Source organism: Lipophrys pholis, assembly GCF_963383615.2.
Source record: "Lipophrys pholis genome assembly, chromosome: 2".
Lineage (NCBI taxonomy): Eukaryota > Metazoa > Chordata > Actinopteri > Blenniiformes > Blenniidae > Lipophrys > Lipophrys pholis.
The window spans coordinates 26,847,290-26,869,405 of record NC_137636.1 but is presented as its reverse complement, the minus strand read 5'-3'; the positions used below and the strand labels follow the sequence as shown (position 1 = coordinate 26,869,405).

The 22,116-nt window shown below is 40.9% G+C and overlaps 1 protein-coding gene across 1 annotated transcript in view; it reads right to left on the bottom strand.

The window, feature by feature from the left end:
• Positions 1–22,116, bottom strand: part of cskl (c-src tyrosine kinase-like) — a 57,783-nt gene that overhangs the window by 16,473 nt on the left and 19,194 nt on the right. The window contains exons 2-4 of the mRNA XM_080493393.1: positions 9,899–9,982; positions 5,407–5,520; positions 3,079–3,191 (exon numbers count right to left, since the gene is read on the bottom strand). Of these exons, the coding sequence (XP_080349519.1) occupies positions 3,079–3,191; positions 5,407–5,520; positions 9,899–9,913 (242 nt within the window). The 5' untranslated portion in view covers positions 9,914–9,982. The remainder of the gene's footprint in view (positions 1–3,078; positions 3,192–5,406; positions 5,521–9,898; positions 9,983–22,116) is intronic.

Below are 22,116 nucleotides of genomic sequence, written 5' to 3'. Positions count from 1 at the left end.
TCCGGAGGACCGACTTCTGATTGCTCCCACTGCGCCATGATTTCAGAGGCAGCCGTGGAAACATGAAGCTAAAAAGTGAAACAATTCAGCATATTCAAGAGTCTAATTATTAATTACAACAATGTCAAAATATTGCTAATGAGTAGCTGGAATGTTATGAAATTTTTGGTGATTTCTTAATTAGAATTTGGTAATAGGTGCTGTATACATCTGGTAAAATGACTGTATGCAATACAATTTTAGTGCACTGGGTAGCAGCAGTGAGTCAGAGGTTTAGCAGCTATCTGCATGCCAAATGCCTAATTCCTACATTTGTTATAATCTGTAGCTTCTTTTGTTGGATTGAATGCTGGAATTGCGCATAGTTGGAGTGACTCAATGCACCACCTGGTGGTAGAAAGTGGATTTGTAAGCCTGATCAGGCAGTCGGTTAACTTGGTTAAATTGAGAAGATTCCTCTGCTACGTTCGCATACATTTTTTAGTTGCGTTCCACTAATAATACACACAGTGGTTATGAAAATGTTTGGGACACTTAAAAGTAAATGAAAACAAGAAAGCGCTAACTTACACATCTGATGAACACATTTAATTTCAAATAAAACAGACTGCATATCCGATTTTTAAGGTGGAATTTGACAGCTCAAAAAGGTTGGAAAATTAAAAAAAAACTAGAAGACAAAATAAGTGTTAAATTGATATAATCAGTGAAAAGGTTTAGGAGAAGTTTTACCAAGTGCTGTTTTACAAACACTTATTTATAGCTGCACGGAGCTAATTTAAAGTTTCCATCTGGCCTGCGACGTGCCTCACACGGCAACAACATGCCAGAGCTGTGTGACACACTGACCAAGTTCAACGCGGTGTGGATAGACAGGATGAGAGGTGGCATCAGGAGAGGTTAAAGCTTTCAGCAGCAGCTGATGGACCGAGACAAAGAGGGTCAAAAGTCTGTTTAAATGTTTCCTCCCAACCAGACGGTGTTATGCCGCCAACTGCAGGACAGACAACACCTCTGAGGATTTGATGATCGATCCACAGGCCGATAACATGATGTGACCTCAAAGCGTTTTCACAGTGAGAACAGTTCAGGAAGACAACAAAAATAACAAAGAAAGTTAATAATTCATAGAATGCTTTCTGTGCTGCAATGCAACTTCCAGAAAAGTCAGCAAAAAAATGTTTTACATCAGTGTAAGTCTTATAACTCCTTCTTACTTTCGGCTGATTTGCAAAGTCTGAACACTTGTTTATCCTCACAAATACTTTGGCAGGTCCCAGAGCTTTCAACATTACATAGCTATGTCCTGATACTGTAGCGGGAGCAGCGGCTCGGCTTTGCTGTCTCCTTTAATTTGCATATGCTTCTCGTTAAGATTTCCTTTTTTCCCCCCCTCTGAATAGCTGCAGTTTCAAAGCAGCTGAAATGTCACTCAAACGTAGCACACAGCTGGGCCTGGCCTCTGTGGCAGTCACACACAGAACAGGAGATGCAGTAAAAAGCCAAAGACTGAGAGAAGGAGCCTCCACCTTTTGAAGCCAATGCTTCACTTCCCCACGCTGCAGGGGACAGAAGCGAACGAGGGTGCAACAGCTTGTTTGCTCTTAAAGATGCAAAGCAAACGTGGCAGAGATGCACAACGACGGCAACAATCCTCATTACTGCTGCATGTCATCAGGGTCTTGCACAACGCCAGACATCTTTTAAATATTAATTCAAAATGCTACATTTTTGCAGAGGTGGCAAGTTCATTTCTACTTTGTTATTGTATTCAAGTACATTTTCAAAGTATTTGTACTTTGCACTGTGTGTGTGTGTGTGTGTGTGTGTGTGTCCATTAAAAAGGGGTAATGTATGAATAAAGTAAAAGAATTTTATCTTTTCACTTAATTTTGTTGAATTGGTACTTTCATTAGTCTTGTTTTTATGTTAGTATCAACTTGACATTTTCGCAACGTTTCGACCGCACAAAAAGTGCAGGGAAAGAACGGAGCGGTTCGGAGCAGGACAGCAAAGCAGACCCCGAACAAAATTTGGGTCGCGTGTCCACTGCCGAGGGGAGGGTTAAAATGCAGGGTTTAGAGCTGTGCAGATACGTGACGTTGCTACAGTAATCTCAGCCGGGGCGATAGATCTGGACTTTATGAGTCCTCTGTTGTTTACATACTCCACTTTGCACTAGTTGTTTAGTTATTTTATTTTTTGCAGCCACAGAACTGCAGCTGCAACTTTGTGTTGGTTCCGAGAGCGCGAACGCTGGCCGGACGGCTCCGTGCCCGGCGACGTGACAGCCGCAACTTCCGTGTTGGTTCCGAGAGAGCGAACGTCGCCCCGGAGTGCACTACGGTGTCACAAAGTCGTTTGGTGCCGGTGTCGCGCCGCTGGTTGTGATGGCTGCTACTTCCGCATGGAGGCAGAGATCGCGGACGCGATGCCAGGACAGACACCGGGGCTCGGGGCTCGCACCAGCTCCGGCGTCCCGGCGCACGAGCCGATTCCAGCGTCGGGGAACCAGAGCTCCCAGGCGGCACGCGGTGGTTCCCGCAATGGAGTAGCGACGTGACGTGTCACGACGAATGGACTCGGTAGAGCATCGGTTACGGCCGTAGCATCTGCTCCCGAGTCCAGGTCTCCGTCCTGCCTCGCGTCTTTTCTTGAGGGACCAACATGAAAGTTGCCCAACAAAATAGTAAACAAAAAAACCAACCAGTGCAAAGCTGAATATGTTAACAACAGAGGATTCATACAGCCGACATATTCAAATATTGAGGGTGTATCGTAAATCACTGACCAATCAGCAAACTGCTACTCAAAACTGGACCCGTTCCATGGTCCTGAGTAACCCAACGGAGGGGGAGCGGAAAAGCGTCCACCTTTGGAGCGGTATTTTCCAGAAAACCCCAAATTCTTGCGGTGGAAACCCGAACCGTACCGGACTATACCAGTCCATTGGTGGAAACATTTACAACATTCTACACCGACTAAATAAACAAATATTTATGGAAAATCAAAAAGTTGTACACAACACACACACAAAACTGAGCTGGTTTGAACGTCCACTGGTAGTCTGGTACTTACGGCATGAGACTAAGTTTCCCGCCTGACTTGACTCCTTCCCTTTTCTGCACATAGTTGGCTGGGATGGTGCCTTCCCGTCCCACTGTGTTCCTCGCTCTGTACCAGTTTGGATCCTGGAAGAGTAAAATGGCAAAAGAAAACTCCATTATCACCATATACATAGAAAAAAAACAGTGAGTATTAAGGTGTGACGCCCCATGAAGGGGGAAAAAGGCCGTGTTTGAAGTGACGTTTGAGCAGCAATGCCACAAACCAACAGTATACCGTAGTTGTGAAAAGAAAGTTTAACACCTCGACTTTCTGTTTGGAGTTTGCATGATCTTCCTGTGTGTGTGTGTAGGTTTTCTCTGAGTCCTGCTTTACCTACTGAAGTATTGCAGGGTGATCCAAGGTGACTGTGGGTAAAGGCAGGGTAGACCCTGCACAGATCACCAGACCGTCATGAGGCAACCACAGATTGTTACCAGTTAACCGCACTGTTATTGGACCTGCACGCACACAGAAATCATGCCAACTCTGCATGCAAAAGGCCCCAAAAGGTACCCCTAGCCCAGACTTGAAACTGAGATATTTCAATTATTAAAGTTTGGCTATAGGTAGTAACTAATGAAAACACGCTCCTTTTCATTGTATTATAAAAAAATACAATTGTTTTGAAAAAGTGTTCTGTGACTAACTTTATCGTGGACAAGAAATATCGTTGATTTGAAATATAGTTGAGAATATACTTTTCCACAAATGCGAAGGGCACTCATTTTGGCAGAAATGTGTGTGCACTTAAAGGAGACATATCATGCTTTTAAATCCTTCCTTTTTACATATAAATCATACAGTTGTGGTCTATACAACGCGGAACTGCAATGCTTGGGTCTGAATTCATCATTATTAGAGCTCCACAGGCCCCTTTTCAACCCCTTTTCTGATGTGCTTCTGAGAGCAACTTGTTTTGGGGCGGTCTCTTCAAATGCAAATGAGACACTTCATACCCCGCCTCCTCTCCAGGTTGCAGAGGTGACACTCGGTTCAACGCCACCCTGTTCGGCCATCTTTGTAGTTTGATAGAACAGATACAATTATCTAGCGGCGCAGAAACTTTATATTCTCACATTATTTACAAAATGTCAACAATGGAAGATTTGTCCATCCAGCCATACATGTTGGAGCCAGAGTCGGACCCGGCGGAGCGAGATGAAAATGACGATGATGCACCTACAGAACAACGTCTTCATATGGATGTAACGCAATGGTGTGTTACTATATTTACACTAACTTCTCCATCCATGCCCACTACTACAATACTGCCTGTATTACAACGACTATTTAACACAGAAGTTACATTATAATCTAAAACGAGCACACAGCGCTAACATATGAAGACGGTGCAACTGCTAATGCTAACAAAACAATGACAGGGACGTCTTATCATCACACTTTTTAGCGTTATATACAGCTTACCGAAGTGCTCTGTTCGTCGTCTCCATAGATAGAAGGAACTGACCGCTCAATCAGACGAAGTCTTTCGGCAAATCCTTCTTTATACTGGCGGAGGTTGCTGAAGCAGTCATTCTTAAAGTGATTCGCGCACACAAAAATGACCTTACCCACAGATGTGGGTACATTTCTGTGAAAAATAAAACTCAACCAGGCACTTCGAAAAGGTTCTGATGCTGGGAGACGGTGTAACGAAGCTTGTGGGTTACTACATCCAACAACCGAATATTTCGACTTATCCTCTCGTAACTTCGGTTGGACTACAAAATCGCAGCGAGAAACAAAAATGGCGGATTGCTCGAAATGTCGATGTCCTAATTTGGCAGTTCCGCTGAGAATACTGTGACGTCATTGTTCAAAAAACGTAATAGAGAATAGAAAAATCGAAACCGATCGCAAAATATGACCAAAACAGAATATAAAGATATCAACGGAGCACCTGAAGAGACTACTTTGAACTTTTCTGTACTTCTAAACACTCTAAATATACAACAAAATGCATTTAAGGGCTAAAAAAGTGGATTTAGCATGATATGTCCCCTTTAAGACAAATATTTCATGTTTATAAGATCTGAGTGGAGAAGACTTTTTCCAGTCCTGTGGTATGATCACAAGGTGGCCACTTTCCCCCTAAATACACTCACACCATTTATAAAAAGCACTGAGGCAAATCCATGATAGGCAAGTAAAAAGGCAGCTCACCTAAAATGAAAACTTTTAAAAATGAGCCAAACTGGATTATGGAGTAATAACTTAAGTAGTACTAGAGCTGCTTTCAGGGTACATGTACAATGTGAGTTGTTTACAACCGTATTCCATAGAAATCTTTTTGCTTACCCTGGTGACTCCGATGATGGTCAGTACATCTCCTTTACAGAAAGGCAGATCCTGTTCGTTGGCAGTCTGGAAGTTATACTTGGCGACACACTCCGTTCCAGTTGACCATGGCGCCTACATCACAGGACACATAAGACCCCACATGAACCACTGGTGGACCAATTTGAATCGAACAAGGAACAACATGTATAAGCCTGTTCCTCCCTCACAAATGCAGGAGTATGATCAATTAAGTGTTTATCCTGTTCGCCGACTGAAAATCAAAAACCAAGGTGAGTAGCACAAAAATAAAAAATTAAAAATAAATAAAAGGGGGGGGGGGGGGGTGCACAGCGGGTGTGGCACAGATTCCAGGCAACAATTTATTTCACTTGAGCGCCGCATGCTAACATCATCCACATCAAAGGCAGAGATTAACATGCCCCAAGGTGGTTACATGAATCTTGGCACAAGGTTGACGAAGACTGCACTGCCCTACACAGAGAGAGCAGCAAATATTGAAGCGAAGCAAGTTTTCAGACCAAGATGGCAGATTGCTTAACATACAGAAAGGTCACCACTGTATGAGGAGTCACCACATCCCCAAAAAGGTCCTATTCTCCTTGTCTGAAGCCCGGTCAAGATGTGGAGCAGTGGTGGGAAATTCCTTTTATTACACAACATTATCATGTCAGAGTGAAGTACAATAGTATTGCTTTAAGATTTTCTATTTTGGTGCATTAGTGTGAAAAACTTTTCTTCTCGTAAGTCGCATAGTTGAGAGTGGTTCATTTGATTTAAATGTGCGCACACAACGCAAACAATGTCAGGTCAAACAGGTCAAAAATGAGTCTTTTACTAACTTCACTAGTTTCTTGGAACGCAAAGCATATAGTTTACGATGCATACTTTGTAGAAAAATAGCGGAAAATCTGGGAGCCGGAAGGATCCCTTTCCTCTGTATTTTATGTATTTTTTCAGATTTTAAAGGGAGACTTCAAACTGAATGAGAATAGAATAGAATAGAATAGAATAGAATAGAATTACTTTATTAATCCCTGAAATTCTTTGCAGCTTTGCTCCACACAGAATAAAATAGAAGTTAAAATATCAATAGAGTACAAGTCATATTAAATAATAGTATAATAGTCACAGATGTGTTAAAAGAGGCCGAGTGTATTTGGTCGGTATTGCTGGATCAGTACAGCGCTGTGATCAAATCAGTCACATCAGTGGGATGAAATGACAAAGCCGCGGTACAAAGCAGCAGGTGTGAGCGAGTGAGGGGGCACGGTCCTTGAACGAGCTGCGTGACTCAGAGTATAGGACTGAATGTGTGTGATCACACTCAGTCAATAGTAGGTCTGAACCATGGCTGATGGCTGCTGCAGCAGCAGGTTAAGACAACAATGAAAATCCTTGATTTGCCAATGTTATTAATCTCCACGTGATCACAAAGAAAAAAAATTCTATATTTTTTAAATGACACCAAAATAGAAATTATGTTCGGCTGAAAGATGTTTTTCCAGAGGATCCTTAGTAAAGTAGCATGGTGTAACGTTTAAGACAACTTGGGGAGAAACCAACTCGTACAACATATAAAAGAGGAAAGAATCCCATCATAAAACAATCACAATCTTAACATGCATCACTAGAAACATCCAGACTTGAAGCAAGGAAAAAAATAAATAAATAAAAAAAAAAGATCCATGAGTCATGGGACAACATTTCAGAAGGAGGTCTGGACAGCACTCCTGAGGCCAACCAGCACTGCCGAGGCCAAAAAGAGGAGCTGATGGACCTCGATGACGGTCGTCCATGAAGATGTGTGGGCCCAGGTATTTAGAAGTGACTGCATTTTCAAAACTACTCCTCTAAGTAGATAGACAGAGGTTTGTGACTTCTACTCTTTCCTTAGTCCACACCCAATCAATCTGGTTTTCTCCGCACTGACGCAGAAGATATTTCCACTGTTCCAGCCCACCAGATCTTCACCTTTTCTCTGTACATGGAGATCAGTCCAACCACAACTGTGCTGACAGGAAAAAAACAAACCTCTATATAATTTCTTGGGTACAATGCAGAGCAATTATATGTGATAAGTGTGAAAAGGACAAAGTTCAGGACACATTCCTGTGCGGAGCTGGTGTTGAGAGTGAAGAGGAAGGTGAGACGTTGTAGAGCTTGAGAGAATGTGATCTGCTTGTCGAAATGTTGAAGATTCAGTTGCGAAAAGAATTTATTTTCTCCAGCCGCAGTAGTTTGTGGACTGAAGGCTGCAGGATGATTATATTAAAGCAAGAGATGAAGTCAAAGAGAAGCAGCCAGATATAAATCTCTGTTGTCCAGGTGGGCGAGAGCAGAACGACTGGCGTCGGACATAGACCGGATGACAATTACCTCATCAGGATGCATGAGTAAGGGCATCTTATCATGATGCGGTTTTCTTGCTGTAGTATGTCTTCCCTTATGTTAACAAGCAGGATGTACAGTATTATCTCACTCAGGTTTGTCTCCTGAAGAGCATTCATGTGCTTTTTTTGTGTCTTCCTTTACTCCGTCTTTTAGAACGCTCATAAATGCACAATGCTCCATCAATGACCTTCAATTCTCAAGTGTTTAACATGAGCAGGAGGTGAAAGCGTTGCTCGTCTGAACATCACATCCCACATCATCATCTATACAAATACGCATATCTTTTCTGTGGGAGGATGTTTTAATCCTTGTTCATATACATAACTTGGTTTGGGTACAATAATGTAGAAATGACTCAAATAAATGTGTCTAAACAGTCAGTGGTGCTACAGCCTGTTCAGCTGTTAATAATGCTTCAGTTTTGCTGAGCTTTAGCTCACAGGGGCTGTCGACCAGGTCACAGTGAGGACAGAAGGAGATTTGTTGGTGTTAAGCACTCTGACTCATAAAAGATGCAGGTTTGGTTTGATTCAAAGAAGATCTGATCTGATAGTTCAGTGGTGGATGTTTGTTGTCAGACTTTTAAATGGCTCCACGCTGTCACACCACGATCTTATCTTTCCTGCACCTTTAACAACAGTAGTATGTTGTTAAACTCAACTCAACCCAACTCCTTCTACTCAAATATTTACATCACTGCCAACTTACTTCATGTCTAATACGGACATCAGTGCCTCATTGTTTATCTGTTTCTGTTCTATTTGTGTGTTCAATGATTATTAAGGATAACTCGATTAAAAAAGATAAAAACTAAATTCTTCTATTATTGCTTTATAATTTATTGTCTACACCAATATCAGAGAACTGCACTGATCTTTTATTCAGGTTTACATGGTAAGAATGACAATAAAGAATCTGAATACAGGAGGGCATATCCAAACAAAGCTCAGATAAGACGTCTGCATCGACCAACTAAAGGATATCACATTTACCTCAGCTGCTATTCACTTATAGTATGTCTCAAGTGGTCTCAATGCAAATCCAATCAGGTCAACTGGACATCGGTCAAGCTTACGGTTGCATCCTGGATTATCTTAACACACTAAATTTCAATAATTGCCCATGGTTTTGTATCAGACTCCAGTTAACTGGATATGGACCTGAAGCGAGCCACTTGCACAGAAGAGCAACACAGAAGGACCTTTTGAATCCGTCAGTGAAATGTAGATGCTGATATTTGTATTAATTGAGTTTTTAAGTCTGCACATGTCTGTGATGCTGCTGTGACACGCGGCACAAAAAAAAAGGGACTGAGGTGTCAGCCTCTAAAACAGATATAACAAATCAAATATGATAACATTCTGATAAAAGCTTTGACAGATTAAAGAAGGCCGTTGTACAGTGCTGTCTTTAGAGCTCAGCTACACACAACAGTAACTCCTGAAGACAGCTGCTGATGGCAAATATTAACCTCCAGCAGGGCCAGGAGCAGAGCTCAAACTGAAGGCCTCCGTCAACACTCCGGCACATTAAAAATGATTTCTGTAGTTTTAGCAGATTATGACGTTATTTCACCAAACACATAACACTTGCTGACATGATGATGTAATTCATTCCTTCACAAATAAATTGAGGAACTATAGCAGTTCAGCTCAAAAGAATGATATTCGATTACAATTCCAAAATGCAAATACAAAGGGAAAGTACATTTTTTCCAATGGTTTAATTGAATTAATGAAAGTCCAATATATTATAGGTTTATTACACATAAACTGAAGTATATCAGGGATTTGTGTTATTGTTGAAAAATACTATTACAATATTAATACAATGTTTTTTCCATTTGTTTTGACCAGAGGCCATAATTAACACAAGCAAAATTTCGATAACACTAGAAACACTTTAGTTGATGTTGTCAGTATAATAACCGATAAAACAATAACAATTAGATTCCAATGTTATAAGATGCTCATGCAGTTGTACACTGCTTATCCGTTTTTCTGACTGAAGATATTATATTCGAGTAGGAAGCTGAAGAAAATGAATTGGTCTTGTTAGTTTTAAGCAAGGAAAAACAAAAACAAAAAGTCCAACTTACGTGAATCCCAGACATGATGATGGGAGTTGGGCAGCAGGTGTCCTCAGGCAGGTAACGGTCACTTATGAACTAGTACCATCAGAGCTGAAATGCACAAAAAAAAAACAGGTGTCAGAAAACACAACTAATTTGAATAACACGCGGGAAAAGTGTGAATTTACTGCATGTTCTTGTCGACAGACAACCGGTCAGCACTAAGTTCTGTTATGAGTTAAAGACCCATATTCTTCTATGAGTAGTTAATCGTTCAAATCGTCTGTGAGACTTTAGCACCTTGCAATAAAGGACAAGTGGTGCCGAGTTTCGTGATACAGAGGTGAATAAAGTAAGAGTTGTCCTCTGCAATGGTGTGTTACATACAGAAACATTTTGGACAGGTGTGCATTTGAACTTAAGTTTTCACAAGGCCTGCACATTATAGTGTATATCTGCACGCTACAATAGGATATTATAATAACGAGGTATATGTGCTCTATATTGTAATGCACATGCTGTACATATATGAACATAGTGGTAAATGATAGTACAAAAGCAATATTTCTACTATCATGAACAACAATTACCATGTCAGGACTTCAGTGTTTTTGGGAACGAGGTTTGTACTGTGTGTGAACTCTCAACAATATTTCATGATAAAAGTGATTTTGCCTACTTAACAGTTGAGATCACTAATACAAGGACCCAATCAATTAGCAAAATATGGCTTTTTATTATCAAGGATATTCAGTTAATACCCAACTTGTACAGCTCCAGGTGAGAAGGATCAGGCAACACTTTGCTGTATGACTGTATAGTCCAGGGGAAGGATTCTTTTATACATGAAGCTGGGATGCCCTTCTCAGACTTTGAACCACATTGCGCCTCTCATGCTGCACACATTTTGCATCAGGCTTTTCACATTATAAGATATTATTGTTTCCAGCGATTGGAATCTGTAGGCAATTAAAATCATCTCTCTTTTGGTCTAGTTTGGTTCCAAGTGTTACACTCAAGGTTGTCCACTCACATTTATATTGTATTGTCTCTATATTACTCTCGCATTCAATGTGGTTCTATGGAGCTGTTTTTAAAAGGTGAAGCATTTTACCATCAACTTATTTCATGCTGGGAAAAGGCATCCTGCTAAACGCTTGATCATCTTTGAAAACCACGGGTTTAGGCTATTTGACAATAAATAACTACTTGAGCTCCAGAAGCCACGTTGCTGTACCTTACCACCTGCTGATCTCCTCCCTTTGTTCACCCGAGGGCTTTAAATGGTGGTTTCCTTTAGCACACAATCAAACTCTCTTTTTAACAGCGCCAGGCAGCTGTTCAGATTTCTTACAGCTTATTGTTAAGCGAAGATCTCAAGGTAATTCCTTTTGTTCACCTGAAGAAGACTAACCTACACACAGTGGTGCAGTGTAATGTCTGGCTCATCCCAGTTATCTGCCCACTGCACAAAGCTGCCCTCACACACCTTCATTATAACATTAACCATGGATAGTTCTTGAGTCGACAAACAGATGAGAGATTGGAAATATTCATTGAACACCACAGCACAAATCAGAAATATGAGGACTCTTAATGGGTAGAACAGCGGAAAGAAAAGAAAGAAAAAAAAAAAATCTAACACCGAAGTGTCAGTGTGTCTCTGCAAACAGGATAATAAATGCAGGCACACGTGCATGCCGCCTCGGCAGACTGCCGGAGGATGTGAAGGTAAAATCACAAGAAATAGTTTTTATACCTAGCAAATTTCTCCCAAAGCACAATCCCAACATTCTGATGCAGTGGAGAGGAGTAAATGTCACAAAACCTCACAAGTGAAACATCAATCACAGCAAGAGGACATTTATCTCGAGCAGCAAGCTGAATATGAAAAACGGAACATGGTTTCCACATTAACATGTGTGTGTGTGTGAGTTAGATTTGCCTTGAATGGCTTTCATTGAGAGAAGTACACACACACACATGTTAATGTGGGAACATGGTTTCCACATTAACATGTGTGTGTGTACTTCTCTCAATGAAAGCCATTCAAGGCAAATCTAACTCAGTTTCCAGCACTTAATACAGCCGATTCACGAGATACAGTGAATATCATCTCCCCTAATCTCCCCTCCCAATTTCTCTTCTTGCGTTATTTCCTTTAACAGATGGAGTTAGCCGCTGATAAAAGCCTCTTTTATCTCAGGCAGTTAAACAGGTCCGACAATGTGATGCTGTAAACAAGGAGAAGGCTGCTCTTTGATACGAGCCAACTGTGTTGCGCATCTTGCTTCTGCAGCCATTTACTAGTCTTTTAAAGGTGACCTTGATGCCGTGACAGAGAGGCGTGAGTGAGAGAGACAGACGGATGAGTGCAGAGAGAGAGAGATTGGGGGAAGAACGAGAAGGAATGAACTCACAGCGTGTCCAGCTCTACGTCAAGTTTGCTCCTGAACAGAGCTGATGTATGGCTTGTATGGAGGATTGTGAATGTTGACACATTTGGGTAAAGCGATGTATATTGTGCTGGTCTTGCTCGGACACCATGTGTGCCTAAGTAACTCGTGCGTGTTCGTGGTCTCGTGTGTCGGGGAAAAAAACATGTCAGAAAAAGCTGCTCCATAGATACAATAAGACCTTTTCTGTGACAACACAATGACAAATGAGCGGCAGCGTGCTACAACCCAAAATCCTATATACACCCCAAATTCACACATGCACTTTAGAAAATGGCCTCATCGTTTCTTCTTTTGAGCGGTGAAATTTAACACAACTGTATGAAATGCAGCTTGATAACTGACAGATCACAGCCATTTCTTCAGGGCTTCCTGTCTTTGCCAGTGAATGCAGTAATTTGTCCACATTCTTTGGGATTTAATCATGTAAATGATGTCATCAAAAGTATCGAGCAATTTCACGAGAAAACATAATTCTTGAATGACTGAACTCCTTGTATGTATTTAATGAAATAATGATCTTATTATTAGTTCAACATCTTAGCATCCTGTTGCAAATTTCCCAAGCTAGCTGTGTAATGTGACACGACTGGTTGGAATTCAGAAATCTAAATGAACGACTGCACTGATCATAGACAAAAGGAACATGTGTGTAGCAGCTACTTCAGACGCCAATGTAAGCCAAAGGTTATCTTTTTAAAAGAAAATGTAAGTTTCTTCCGTTTCAACATATACAAATTGGACTTCAACTATTATTCAATAAATACAGGACTCATGAGTCACATATCAAAAGTCAAAACATCGAGAGCATAAATTATGGATTGTACAGATGTTCCCAAGATGGAAACGCTAACGGAATGAGGACTCCCACAGTAGCCTACATTCAAAACGGCTAACTTCCATCCAGTCCGGAGAACAGGAAGTTGAAATGGGGAGGGTGGAGCGTGGGGAGGAGGAAATAGGTGACGCATATTTTCCAGTGCTCCGTACGAAGGAGGGAGGGGTCGGATTTGGAGCTCAGTGTGAGCATGGTTAGTCTGGTCACTGAGGCGGGCCTTGAGACGACTTACAACCACTTTTTATGGGGTTTGGTCAGAAACGGTTGACATAAACAGAAAACAAAGCATCTTGAGCAGGAATTGGAAGTTCAGCGTTCGTTCGGTTTAAAATGATCTCACCTCCCTTTTAGTTTCACTGTATAACACTCACTTTAGGTCTCTTGATTAAAAACTGAAGTTTTGTGTCCCGAATGTGAGCCAATTGTTTTACACTCAAAGTGTATATTTAGCATTTTGTATAACTTTAGATCCACAAAAACAATTCACTCCCTCCAGAGAACTCAGCTACTGGCATTGTCTCTGAGAGCATCTATGGCTGAGCTACACAGCACCACCATATCCTGTGTTGAAACAGGAAACAGCCTAATTGCAGGCCAGTGCAGATCTGCATGCACACGGACAAAGCCAAATATATCCGAGGCCGGGCTGCTCTGGTGAACCCAGAGGGCGCCCTGGCTTTCTTTCCTTCTCCCTCTTCCTTTTAGCCATTCTTTACATAAAAAGCAACACTGCTGGAACCGAGCAGCACTGCTCACCAACCCACAGCCACACTTGCAATCCAATAGAGGACAGACAAGTGAGTGCTATTCTTATCTCGCTCCAGCGCTGAGGAATGCCTGCGAGCTATTCAAGAGCTCCAGCATCACACTGCTCACATCACTCTCCTTAAGTTAGTCGAGTGGCTCTTGGTGAGAGGCTCCGACTTCTGCAATTGAGTTTTCTGTAGTGGACTGCAGAGCAATGACAGTACACGCAATCCGACACTAATGATTCCCTGGGCAGAGTAAAGTCCCTATACTGACAAGGAATGCACTGGGATACCGTAGGTGTTGGATACTTGGAAAGTCCCTAGGGTGTCTTGCTACTGTGCAATGCGACGTCACTTAAACAAGCAGAAAGCACAACTAAAGGAACCACAACTTTTATCATGAACCCCCCAAACACAGGTTGTATCAGAATTTAATATCTCTTGCATTGACTGAAGTCACATGGGCATGAGTAATTTGATTAAACACTAATATGTTTAAATTTGTTTCCGACTGGCTCGACGTGTTTGAAATAATCAAATATGAGGAGGTGGTGTAAACCCCGTTTGTAATCCAATCAGAGCTCAGGACTTTGTTTGCATGTTTATTATGTAACGACACCACCCGATGCGTCATGCTGTGTTCAGAGAAAAATGATCTAAACTGGTAGATTTCGTATAAAACCGTGACGTCATCAAATGAGGCACTCTGCGTTTGTCTTATCCTGAGCAGAGGCTGAACAAGGTGGCCGTTTCTTTGGTGGTGCAGTTTAAAAAAAAAAAAAAAAAAAAAAAACCGAACGAAACACAATGAGCTGAATTAAGCTGGTCACCAAATCCATCTTCAATACTGGCGAGCTTCCAAGGACAACTGGATGCGGGATCATGTGTGCATGTCACAAATAACAATCATCAGAGTGCAAAGCATTATGGGATTGATCCTTAGACTGAATCAGACTACTTTGTTGGTGCATATAAACCTAAACAATGTAATCACTCTATTCAGTGTCCATGTCAACGGAACAGTCTTAACTCATTAGGAAACAATTCAGATGAACAAAAAAGTAACCATGTATACAAAACTACAATTAGTCCATATTGTTAGTGTTTACTCTCATTTAATTGTCATTTATTTCCTTAATAAAATTCCTGTTAGTGCACACACTGCATTTCAACTCCTCTTCATCTGCTCCAAAGAACAACATGTTTCCCTCCGTGCTCTTGTAGTCGTAAAAAGAAGAGTACTTCAGACTGGTTTCTAATAAAGCATGGCAAACTGAACACACGACATAAGGTAGTAGTGCACTCCAAGATAACCATGAATGCCCCTTTGTTGGTAACGCAAGTCTTTAAATGAAATTGTACTAGTAATCACACCTTGCCTATTCAAGCAGACGGGCTATGATGGAACAATAGCCATGGGAAGTTTAGCAAAGCTAATGTGTTCAGCTACAAGTCAGAATATTGTTATCAAATATCAAAATATTTATTGGTTAATCAATTACAAACTTCAGCACTTAGAGTCAATAGTATCTCAAGGTTATATATATAACCTTGCGATACATAACACTAAGGAACAAAAAAACTACTATAATACTAAAATACTACAACCTGTGATTTTTAGTTGTTATAAATTCATTGTCTGCAGCATTGTGTGAAAGGATTTGATAAACTTGGTTACAACAGTAAGTTTGACCGGACAATGACACTACCTATGTAATCAGTTCCATAAATAAGGTCGGAAAGCCTCGTATGTCTTCAGGAATTAAACTAAGTGAATCCAGAATTAAGCCATTTTACTAGCGTTCAACCAGATTTTGCCATCTTCTATGTACCTGTAGTCGGGCATTTTAACTCTTGAGGAATCTACAAAGTATTGTTTTGGTGCAGCGTTAGCGTCAATGTGTCTACTGCATTTCTATCTGTTGTCAGCTGAAGCTTGCAGCATCAGTCACACCGCGTGCAGCCATCAAACTTCCAACACGTTCAGGACGTTATCTCGATGTATGAACCTCTCTTACCGTGTCACATGAGTTGAAACCACAGGTTTTACCTCTCAATGACACCTCTTAATCTGAGATGGCCGAAAATTGCAGTTGCCTCACAGTGCAAACGATGAAAGGTATAGAACAGCCCAGATAAAACATGACTCGCCATGAAATAGGAACCGTTTCCTATTCGAGTCTAAAGTTATCAAAATCAGTGACAGGTATGAGTGCCGACCCTATAAACACAAAAGGATACATTGTTTCAATATCCTGCGAACGCGACAGCTATATACATTAACTCAGCTTTGACCCAGATGACCGTAAACCACGCACTCAACACAATCTAGTCTTTAGATTATATTCATGTCAGATTTATGTGTGAATATAACCCTGCAAACACACACACAAATTCAAATCGGTCCCTTTTCAATATTCTTCCTCCTAATTGTCTTTCTGTGTGCCGCGGGCTGCTGGTGAAAGTGTCATGGCAACACACTAAGTGATGTAACATCCCTCTTTCAGGTTTATTCATTTGCTGTGCCAGATGACAGTAATATTACCGCCGTTTTGTCTCCTGTGCCATTTTTGTAATAACCAGCATTGTGCCCCTAATCGCGTTCGTCTCAAGCCGTTCACGCAGGGCTTTGTGATTGTATCAGCCGCCGCCGCCTCCTCCTGCACTTTGATGAATGGAGATTAAAGGGATTTTTGTGAATTGCAGAGATGCTCATCAACATCTACTGTATGTCTGTATGATCTTGTTTCACCATATTAATATTTCAGTGTGCTGTGCCTCCAGACATATTTTTTGCTCTGAACTTGGAGAATGAAGTGGTGTTGACTCGTTCTCGTACAGCACCACCATCCAGCAAACCAAAGCCGGGTTGATCTGTTGACCGCAGGAATCAAAAATATCTAGGGCGTGCAGGCTTTGTTCAAGGCATGCCCTTACAAAGCTTTATGAAATATTTATCCAACACTTATAAACCAGAGGTGGGGCCATATCTGTGGCTAAATGGGCTAAAGAATAAATGACAGAAAAATAGCTCAAAAACAGAAAAGTGAAAGGTACCCAGGGGGTCATCTGATTTATTCACTCTTCTGCTTGTTGCATCATTTGATCACACTTTACCACTATCTTGCTACTTTTCACTTCACGTTGCTTTAATTTGGCACATCTGCAGTTGGGCAATTTTGCACAGCCCTACAATGTGAGCAGTGACTCGATCCATTGACTGAACACTGGAAAAAAGGGATAGACTGAAAGCACATTTTCTAGTTCACAGTTGTCGGCGATGCCATGAAATTAAGCAAGATGTGAACGCTTAAATCACCATCCAGTAAAAGCACAAATTATTTCTCACTTTCCTGTCAGCTCCAGGAATTATCTCTTGATAGAGCTAAGACCCTCATGTTTTTTCCTGCTTTAGCAGCAAGTAACAATTTCAGACATTTATCTTACCATTTAATCCAAATCTGATTAGCTGACACCCAATCCGAAGCCACAGCACTGCTGGTACTGCACACCTACTGAGCGCAAGCGACTGTGCAAATGTTGTTCCGGGAAAAGCTGACAGAGCAACAATCGGTAAAATAAAAGCTTAAAGAGAAATCTCCAGAGAAGGCCCGGGTTTAACTCGGACTGCTGTTGTCAGTTTCTAAAACTAATGTGACAAAGCCTCGGGTTATGTAAACAGAAGTCTCTGGACCAAGTAAGGCCCCAGGCCACAGATTACAGTCTGATGCTAGAGGTTGTAAATGTCCACTTTAACTTGGTGTGACATTTTAGCTCGGACCCAAAGTATGACGGTTTAAATCAGGATGTCATTTACCTCCTGAGGGAAATTCAATTTACAGAGATCGCACTAAACAACAGCTCCGATCACACTCAACAAAGGATAGCATTGAAAAACTTTCCCATTGAATTCCAAGACTTTTCAGTCATGGATTGCAACCCGCTACAACAGAGAACTCCATACACAGGGCAGTTAATGGCTTTAGTGTCCCATGTTTGTTGTAATGCTGTTAAGTGATGTGTTCATGAGAAAGCAAGTTGTTTTCCTCTTTTTGGAAATCCATCCACACGTACATGGTCATGGGAGGTGGAGATTTACTCCGTTCACACTGCTGTGTGTTATGATCTCTGCTTTTCACAGAGAGACACACAACAACTGTAGACAAGCCACTACACCTACACATGGATGTGAAGTTACCAAATCGCCTAAACTGAGGATGTTTCTCAATTTTGGGAGGAAGCCAGAGCTCCCAAAGCAAAGACAGAAAAGACCAGCAACACAGACCTTCTTGCTGTTAGAGGCAGCACGGCAAATCACTTCACCACCATCTTCTAATATTATCTTACCATCTTTGACATCTTTAAGCTTCACACAGGGCTCAACAATTATTCCAATAAATCTACTGATAGACAATTGTGCCCTCAATATGTGTGATACAGTAGTTGTTTCACAAAGGCATCGACCCAGCCTCGATGGGAGAAATCTGTCATTATCTAAAGCAGCATGTTTTGCTGGCATTTTCAACATATTTACAATTATTTGTGATACTATTCTGTCTAACTTTGTTGCTTTGTCCTCATATTGATAAGAACAAGCCAATTAACCAAGTTTTTGGAATGCAAAATCTGCATATGCATTGAAATAGTGGCACAGCCTTCACTCTTGTCTTTAACTATTAAACGTCTCCATGAAATAAGTGTAGTATAGGATTTTGACCGTGTGAGCTTCAGGGTGTCTTACTGCTGTTGCTCTATGTAGTTATTGTGCAGTGAGGGAATAGTAAGAGTGCATAACATTTTTGGTAGACTTTGGTTGACTCAGTCTTATGCTTGGGTAAATTCCCTGTCAGATCCGCCACAGGTGCCTTGTGAGTTGGGTTTTTTTTTTTTTTACTCTCTTATTTACAAACTGAAAACCACAGTGAGAACAAAAACAGCAAATATCTGCTTGTGTACAGTCCTATTTGTAACCAACTGTCTTCCTGCATGATCTGACTGGGCACAGCTGGTCGGATGCAAACAAGCCTGGACGCCCCGCTACACTTCCCTCTACAAATAATCAGAATTGACCCTTAATGCTATTACGACGCATGCAATTCTGAGAGACCACAGGGAGTATAATGCAAGAGTTCTAACTGTGCAAGAGGACATTTCAATCCTGTTAATGTCATATATATCAAGTGCCACAGGTGTGACACTCAATATATTATCTTTCATGTCAAAAGTAACGGATTTATTGATGCGTCATTATAACATCATGCAGTTGTGATAATGATCTGATATAACAGTAGTAGGTATCAGCATGCACAGTAGACTTAAATCTGCTTAATTTTTTAGTTTTTCTCCCCTTTATATGTTTTTTTTGTTTACAGCAGAGAGAACTAAATACAATCCTCTTCAAAGACTTTTCCATGTTTTGGTCTCATTTAACATATTAAGCGTTTCGCAAAAGCAGCGTGTGTCCTGTGTGAAAGTGAATCAAATAAAACTTGAAGTGGGGGTTATTTGTGATTTTTGTGCTGTGTCGAAGTCTGCTAAGTTTGGTCATTGTTTTGTTTTACACAAAGGTTACTGCCCAATTAACATCGATTCCAGTTATGTATGAAATACAAAGAACAAAATAAATGACTTCTCAAACAATGCGCTTCATAAAGGATGACACATTATCAGCTAAATATGCAGAAAAGAAACACAACAAACTGCTGGCGAGTTGGAAGAAAACCATTTATATTTCTACATTTTGAAAATATACAAATCAATTTCAAACGTGATATTAGTTTGAAGTCATAATATCTAGCCCTAGTACAAAACATAGCATACATTAAAGCAAATAATTTTTGTGCTAAAGGGATCTCTTGTACAACTATTTAACACTCCATATTCAACAATTGGGTCATTGGCAAACCTTAGCAAATGCTAACTGTTGAAAAGTATGGAAGTCGACATAACAGTGTTTTGTATGTTAAAAGGGTATTTCCCTGTTTTTCATATGATGACTTATACAAATGTGGACACTGAAACTTAAAACTTAAAATAAAAAAACTATACCTGTGGAGAATCATCTGTATGAGTAAAGTTAGTTTTATGCATTTTTGAAACACATTGCCTGGAGGGAATATGAATAAACTGGTTATTTTTTAACAGTGACATTTCAAAAAACAATGTCTCACGTGTCCAAAGGGGAATTAACACGCATCTAAAGTACAGCTCAGCCATGACTATCGATCCATGACACTGGCTCAGTAAGTTTTTATTGTAGTGTGTTCTGGCAGCTGGTAGATGGCGGGTGGAGGGGAGGGGGTTATGGAAATGTGACCTACTGGGGATGCAAATATACAGTACGGGCTTACCAAAAAAGCTCACGGGGCTGCAGGCTGTGCAGAATGGACAGCGTGGAACTGTCAACCACAAATGAATCGTCTCCGCATCACATTTCCCCATATGTAAAGCACTTCACAGCACGGCTGTTTGCAGCTGCAAATGATACAATGGTACAAAAAGTATTCAGTGGTGCTCATGAGGAATGCTCAACTGTGCCTAACGAAACTAATTCAATGTTTCATTTTTGATGAAAAAACACAAGCAGGTGCAATTTTGACACATATCTTGAGAAAGCATGTGTCTAATGAGAAAGTCCTCACATACTCAAAGTGTAGGTAAGACCAACAGGCTTATTTAAAAAGGAAGAAGCTGCTTTAATTGGGCAATGCCACTTTTACTGTAAATATATATATATATATTTTTTTTGTTTGTTTTGAATATTGTCTTCATTTTCAAACCCTGTCCAACATTGGGACAAAAACTCTCCAACCCTCAGGACTGTGCTGAATTTAAAAATTGCAACAACATCAAAGACATAATTCAGCATGCAGTTGCTGTATTTGGCAGCAGACAGCTTTTGCTGTACATATCCAACCATGTGGATATGTGCCTATATGGAAAAATAGGGGAGGTTGGGACCAATTAGCATATAATTCAAGGAGATGATGTGTCCCAGAGATGCACTCAGTTTCCCCCGGAATATATTAAGCCTCAGTGTCCCCGTGTCCTTTTCATCTGGATGAGCTGTCCCCCACCACAGCAAGCAGTCACCACTGGGTCTCCATATGCTTCGCCAGCCAAATGCTCTGACAGACATCCATGTGAGTGAGGAAAGAAAATCACCATCTGACACAGTTTCTCCAACGTGCAGGGACAAAACCACAGCGCAACCCTAAAGAAAATCGACGTATTGGACCTGAGATGTCTATAATGGCAAAGACCAGCACAAATGGACCACTACCATGGGCCTCTGAGCAAAGCCTTTCACCCCCGAATGCTCCCTAAGCACTGCAAAGAAGCTGCCAAAGGTTGTGTAGGTTAGGTATTGGTTAAATCATGAAGAAAAACTGTATTATGTGACAAATTAAGGTATTTATTTTATTTTCAAAGTCCTGGTTGGTATAGTGTTGGAGTGGTATGTTCTCATGCCTTACAGTAAGAATATTCCCAGTCCAGGTGTTGGACCTTTTTGTGCAAAGTTTGCATGTTCTTCCTGTATTTGTGGTGGCTTTTTTCCCAGGTACTCAAAATTCTAACAATTCTAAAACATGTATTTGAAGTTAATCAATGGCTCTGAGATTGTCCTTTAGAAATAGGAATATGTGGCTACCACGTCAATTGTCATTTGATGGTTAATTGGTGACAAAGGTTGCAATATTATCAGCTCCTGAAGCTGGATATGGTATATGTACCTTGGTTGGATCACCTAAGTGGGAATCCTAAATCACATGGTGACTCTAGGATATACAGCTCAATGATACATCCCCTCGCACAGCCTACAAGGTCATCCCTTATGCGTGATGAGAAATGCTTTGCAAAGTTAGGTTTAAAACCGTAGTTTAAAGTTTACAGTTAAGTGTAAAACGAAAAAAAAAAAAAATAGACTTCAACTACCATGATAAACAAAGCACACTGCAAAACTTGGTACATAACACCTCACTACTGTATGCTCTTTAACATGCACAGCAGACGTATCACGCTATTTTATTGTAATCCTTGTCAGGCTGTTTTTGTTGTGTGACTGTGATGTCTTAGCGCTGAGGAGGTGACAAACAGCTATGTAACTAAATATGTCTCCACGAACGCACTGAAGCTGGCCGCGTTATCAGCAGGAACATTTCGGCTCAAATCTCGCTACTATACAAACCTTTGGGACTGATG